This window comes from Colias eurytheme, chromosome 23 (genome assembly GCF_061535395.1).
Source record: "Colias eurytheme isolate Ceu_HAF_F1 chromosome 23, ilColEury1 Martin Lab GWU primary, whole genome shotgun sequence".
In the NCBI taxonomy this organism is placed as follows: Eukaryota; Metazoa; Arthropoda; class Insecta; order Lepidoptera; family Pieridae; genus Colias; species Colias eurytheme.
The window spans coordinates 7,347,442-7,354,422 of NC_143002.1; the positions used below are offsets into that span (position 1 = coordinate 7,347,442).

General features: G+C 36.7%; 1 protein-coding gene across 1 annotated transcript; it reads right to left on the reverse strand.

Moving 5' to 3' along the window:
- Window positions 1-284: 284 nt before the first annotated feature.
- On the reverse strand, window positions 285-6,348 carry LOC149898395 (uncharacterized). Its single transcript, XM_090115287.1, has 2 exons — window positions 1,371-6,348; window positions 285-853 (listed from the first exon to the last, which is right to left on the reverse strand). Exons 1-2 carry the CDS (start codon window positions 6,346-6,348, stop codon window positions 285-287), a joined length of 5,547 nt encoding a protein of 1,848 aa, XP_089971413.1.
- Window positions 6,349-6,981: the final 633 nt, after the last annotated feature.

The window sequence follows — 6,981 nt, forward strand, 5'->3', positions numbered from 1 at the left end:
TTGATTGATAATGAGATTAATTGATATAGCGCGTACACCCCGAGCGCTTTACACGAGCCGCGAGCGCAGACCAACTGGGTGAAGATGTTCTTGTCACCATAATGAAATAGGATCGTGTAAAGCGCTGAGTCAGGATGTACGGCTAGCCCGTACATGCTCCCAGGCCAAAAAGATGATATTGATGATGTGATAATGATCTAAAACTAAACAAGGTGATAAACAATAAGAACTTATATCTAATGATGATGATATTACAATATATGATCTTAAAACACAGGGGGAGATTATACATTGAACATTGATAGAGTGTTGTTTGGGGAAGTGGACCGATCACACTTTTTGCTTTTTGCACTTTCACTATCACTTTTCACTAACACTTGTTGCTGCAATGGCGAGCCCTTAGCTCGCGCCACCGGCCCCAGCGGCCGCTGGAGAGGCGAGCCTCTGGCTCGCGTCGACGACACCGGCGACTGCTGTAGTGGCGAGCCTCTAGCTCGCGCGGGAGACCCCTGCTGCTGTTGTTGAGACGGTGAGCCCCGTGCTCGCCGCCTTGCCCGCCAGAATAAGATGCCACCGATAACCAGTATGGTGACCATGGCGAGATAAATCATCGCATAATGATGTATATCGTGATAAGATATACCATCGATGACTGGATCAATCTTTTTGATGTTGTTAATTTGCTCTTCAATCTTGATAATATTTGATGTGATATTATTTGTACTCTCATCGGCTGGCAGGTCCGTTAATGATAAATTTACTAAATTATTGATAGGTGATAACCATGATGTATTCATATCAGGTGTTATTTGCAATATATTGTTCTTCTTTCTATAAGTTTGAATATAAAATTCTGATGATTTTATCAAACAATTTTGATCAATTGATATGATTCCGGTGTTATTTAATTGGATGGCCATAAGTTTTTGTTCACATAATATCTTGTACTGGCAATTGTTGCAGCAAAAATAAAAGTATTTATTGGGCTTGTTGATTGAAACTAAAATATTCTTGCATTTATTCATAACAGTTAGACAGCTGTTGGAGTTTTCTGCTTTCTCACATAAGTCTTTTTCGCTATTAAAATGATAAATAGGCTTGTTAATACGACACAACATTGTCTCTATGTTTTGATTCTCACAAACATGTAATTCGATCTCTGATAGCATTATGAATGAGTCTTTCTTTATATTTAGCGCCAGGTATTCGCTAATAGGTACTATACTGATCATATTTTTTTTCAAATTGTTTTGGAATAGCAATGACCTTGAGTAAATCATATGTATCTCTAGTAACTAGAGGTATTGATATTTCGAATATGAGAAACTTTTTTGATAATCTAGCTTTGATCTTTAGCAATTTATAAATACTTGATGGATTCGTGGGGTCAGTGGGTAGTGATAAATCTTTTGATAATTGGGATGATATTATGTTCAACTCTTCCTGCAGTTGCTTGGGGGTTAAAAAGTGAATGTTATATTTTCCATTAAATATATCTGTGATAGTTTCTAATAGATAACCTTGAATGCTTTTAAGTTTAATTAAAATATTATTAACGATTATCGCTGTCATAGTAAATTCACTGATATAGGTGTTGTTTTGCATCTCCGACTGCAATACGCCCATTGCAATGTCGATTTCATTTAACTTTTTGGTAACGCTTTTATGATGATTTTGCATAACTGATTCAATTCTTTTGATAAGATTAAATTCCGCTTCTACAACGGAAGTTTGATTTTTCCATAAACTAGCCATGTGCCGCTGATTTACTTTAATTAATTCGATATCTTTCTCGTACTGTTCGGCAAAGTTACTATCGAGTATTCCAAACAACTGATTAGCGACGTAACCTATACCGCTGATAAGGCCGCGCCGACTGCGCGCGTGCCCGTCCAGACGCTGATCTAGCAACAATCTATTGTAATGTTGTAGCTCGGAGTACTCGTGATTTAATTGATACATGATACCTTCGCACTGTGAATGTTGTTTTATCTTAACACAGATGGTTTCTAAGTATTCTAAATACTTGCGAGACGCCATGTCGCCATGCCAATACGGGTTCATGTCGTAGTAAACAATGAGTCTCCAGTCATCTGTTATTAAATGCATTTTTGCAATGTCGTCGAAAAATAAACTTGTATTATTTTGTAGCGGAGTGATATTATATGAGGCGATTGTGTTTGTAAATAATGTCATAAAAAATAGAAGAATTGTTGTTGCGACGGTTGCAAAATTGTATTTTTGATTTCTCCTTCTCGTGGTATGATTGTTTGATACTGTTTCTTCTTGATTGACGGGTAAAATTGATAACTTTATGATAGGTCTTTTGATATATCCATTTTTAGTTTTTAATGTGACCACACGCACGTAGCCATCACTACCAGGATGCAACTCCACCACTCGCCCTAAAGGCCATTTTCCTGCGGGAAGATTGCTGTCGTGAATGATTACAATGTCATTTAATTTGATATTATCTTTTGATTGTCTCCACTTGCTTCTCGTTGATAAATTTGTTAAATATTCATGTTGCCACCTCTTCCATATGTCTTGAAATATTTTTTGTGCTAAATGTAATCTTGTTCGTAGATCTCTCTCTGTTTCATATATTGATAATACTGGACCGCTGGCTAGAAAATGTGATGGTGTCAAATAATCGAGCTCCTCGGAGTCTTCTGTTAAAGCACAGAGTGGCCTTGAATTTAAGCAAGCCTCTAGCTGAGCTAGTATTGTACTATATTCTTCATATGTTAATCGTTGCTCGCCAACCACCCTCTTAAGGTGAAATTTGAGACTTTTGACGGCTGCTTCACTAAGACCGCTCGCTGAAGGCCAAGATGGGGCATTAAAATGCCATGTTATGCCCATATCCGCCACCTCTGATTGAAATTGTGTGTTAAATATTTTGAGTATTTCATCGTATTCTTGCTGTAATATTTTATTTGCTCCTATGAAATTAGTGCCGTTATCACTGTAGATGTGACCAGGCTTACCCCTGCGAGCTGACATTCTACGCAGGGCTGATATAAAACTTGCACTTGATAAATCTGATACCAGTTCCAGGTGTACAGCCTTGGTGGCCATACAAGTAAATACTGCAATGTAACCTTTTGTTGTCTTGATACCTCTTCCAGCGTTTGATTTGATAAATACATGACCTGTATAGTCGACTCCCACGTTGTAGAAGGGTCTTGATGGGTTTACTCTAGCAGCTGGTAAATCTCCCATAATTTGATGATGCTTGGTGGGATTATGTCTCCTACATTTGATACATTGTCGTACTATCTTTTTAACAGCCCTATAGCCACCCATAATCCAATATTTCTGCCTCAAATATGATGATGTTAGCCTAGCACCTCCATGATAAGTAGATTGGTGTGCTTCATTAATTAATAATTTCGAGAGACGACTGTTATTCGGTATGATGATAGGATTTTTCATGTCAGGGTCAAGGTAAGCATGTCGCAGCCTTCCCCCTACTCTGATGATTTGTTGTTGATCGATATAAGGATTTAATTCACACAATTTACTTTTCCTATGTATATTATTACCACTTCTTAAATCTGATATTTCCCTTTCAAATGATAACTGTTGAATATTTCTGATAATAAGCAATGTTGCACGTTTCAATTCCTCCACTGATAAATAACTTTGATATTTATTTTTGTTGTTGGTGAATCTACACATCCATGCAACAATTCGCACAGCCTTACGGAATGTGCTGTGTTTTGATAATATATCTAGTATGATAGAATTATTATGATGATTTGTTACCGCAGCGGTAACTTGTTTTGATACTTTCAACTCTTGATCTGTTGAATATATTGTGACCTTATTATTTTGATCACTAAATGTTGATAGCCACTTGGGGCCTTGCCACCACAAAGAATGATCCTTCAATTGTGATGCTGATAAACCTCGACTTGCACAGTCAGCAGGATTTTCTTCTGATTTGACATACCGCCAGCAATCTGGAGGCATGACCTTCGTTATTTGCTGCACTCTGTTTGCCACAAACGTTTTCCATCTAGCTGCATCTCCATTTAACCAACCTAAAACTACTGTACTGTCAACCCATCCATACATTTTGATATCATGATGCTTAAAATATTCCTTAACCTTATTCATTAATTTTGATAAAAGTAATGCTCCACTTAATTCTAATCTAGGTAATGTAACGACCTTGCTAGTGGGCACAAGTCTCGTTTTTCCAACCAATAATGTTATATGTGAATCTTCACCTTTATTTACACGGCAATATATAACACATGCATATGCTTTCATAGACGAGTCACAGAACCCATGTAACTCGATACTATCGCAATTACGGGTGTGAATCCAGCGTGGTAGTTTTATATCTTTGATCACGCTAATATCGTTTCTAACTTTGATCCATTCCTTATATATTTCTTCTGGTATTTGATCATCCCATCCTATATGCGCCGCCCATACTTGTTGAAAAATAATTTTTAATTTTGTTGATAACGGTGATAGCCATCCGATAGGGTCGAATAATTTTGATATGTCTGATAAAAGCATTCTCTTTGTTATTTTTGATGATTTCAAGGGTTCTAGTTGCGAATGAAATGTAAAAATATCTTCTTCGGGATTCCAGCCTAATCCTAGCGTTTTTGTTGTTTCTGATTGTTTAAAACTAAAATCACTAGAATTGATATTGGATTCTTTTATATTTTGTGATAATTCCGTAGTATTTGATTTCCACTTACGTAAGTTAAAGCCACTTGATTGCAATAACTTAATTAAATCGTTTTGTAATATCTTAGCTTCCTCTATGGAATGACAACCGTGTATGACGTCATCCATATAAAATGAGTTCTCTAAGACTTCGATTGCGGAGCTATGTAAATAATTATTTCTCTCATCACTAGCCAGCTGTTTTAAGGTCATCATAGCTAGGAATGGAGCTGCTTTCGTACCATAAGTAACCGTCGTGAGTTGATATTCACGAATAGGTTCCGAAGTAGAGTCCCGCCATACTATTTTTAATAATTTCTGATCTTCCGGGTGTAGCCAAATTTGACGAAACATTTTTTCTATGTCCGCAGTAAAAACAAATTGATATTGTCTCCATTTAATGATTAAAGACTGTAAATCTTGTTGAAGATTCGGACCTTTTTGCATAAGGTCATTTAAACTGTATCCTGATGAAGTTTTGCATGATGCATTGAACACAACTCGAAATTTCGAATTTATGTCGCTATCTGTACGCACGCAATGATGAGTATTGAAACACTCTGGCTTAGACGTATTAGAGGCCGGTATCATATGACCCATTGAGTGATAATCTTGCATAAATAATTTATATTGTGTATGAATGTTATTGTTATTGATAAATCTCTTTTCTAACGATTTAAATTGCGCTACAGCCTTGAATTTTGACTCTCCTAATTTTTCCGAATAATTGTTATGCATTGGAAGACGAACCTCGTAACGGCCATCTTCCCGCCTTGTTGTTGTATTTTTGTAGTAGTTGATACATTGTTGATCTTCGGTTGATAATTGCGACTCCTCAATGATATCCTCGATTTCCCAAAATTTTTGAATTTCTTCCAAATTATTGATGACGACGTTGCATTGTAAAGTTTTCACGCTACCTATCAAAATCCAACCCAGCTGTGTGTTTTGTGCTATAGGCATATTATTATTACCTTTACAAATTCCTTCCATAACAATTAATGAATAAATATCTGCCCCTAATAGCAAGTCCACCGGGCGACTTATATTGAAGTCGGGATCGGCTAATTTGATATTGTTGATATACGGCCAAAATGGCTTCGAAAAAGTGCTATTAGGCAGGTTATTCACTAGGTTTTTCATGATATATGCTTCCGTTTCAAATTGAAAATGATTGTTAATTGATGCACATGTGATTGATATGACACCCTTGCAATTGCTCTCCTTGATACCGACACCTGATATTACACCACGGCATTGTTGTCGAGGTTGTCCTAAAATTTGAGCAGCGTGTTCTGTGATAAGTGAGGTTTGAGAACCTTGATCAATTAAAGCCCGCATTTTGATAAATGACCCGTCGTTTGCTTGTACTTTTAATATGGCTGTCGCTAAAAGAATCTCAGGTGTTTCACGTTGCATTGAAACGTGAGAATTCCTCTGCACCTGTTGCGGCTCATGTTTTTGATAACCCTGGCTTGCTATTTTCGAAGAACTAGGTATGGAAATCTCATACGCCTCGTGTATGATGGTATTATGCTTCCCATGGCATTTCAAGCATCTTTTTTCAGAAAAACATGGTTTACCATTGTGTGAATAGAGGCAACTTTCGCATACACCCAATCTTGTAACCGTGCCGCGTCTTGTTGGCGGTGTCATATTCAAAAACTTATTACAGTAAAACAGACAATGCTCGTTGGTTTTGCAAAGTTCGCATTTATGATGTTTCTGCGAACTGATGGGAACTGATGGGTCTTCTTGTTTGCGATTTTGATGGGAATGGGAAATAAATTTATTGCTTGTGGGAAACGATGTCTTGATAAAATTTTTGTTTAATTTATAAAATGGTTGATATGAATTCTTGATCTCAGGTTTCTTTTTTAATGACTCTAATGATGTAAATTTGTTCTCCAAAAATGTTAAAAACTCTTTTAATGTTGCTAATTCTCGAGGCTGTTTTAAAGTATTGATATATGCGTTATGCGTCTCGGAGTCCAATTTCTGGGCGATTAAATGTACGATTAATGGATCCCACGATCCTACGTCGACACCTAAGTTTTTGATAGCGTTGATAGTTTCTATGGTCGTATCATGTATCCGTTTGATATGATTTAATGATGTTTGTTGAGCGACAGGTATATTCAATAAAATATCAATATGCGAACGGAAAATTAATGATTTGTTATTGTAGCGATTATTAAGTATATCCCAGCATATTAAATAATTATCCGAGGTTATTGGTAGATGCTGAATAAGCCTTTCAGCTTCTCCTCTAACTTTTGTTTTCAAGAA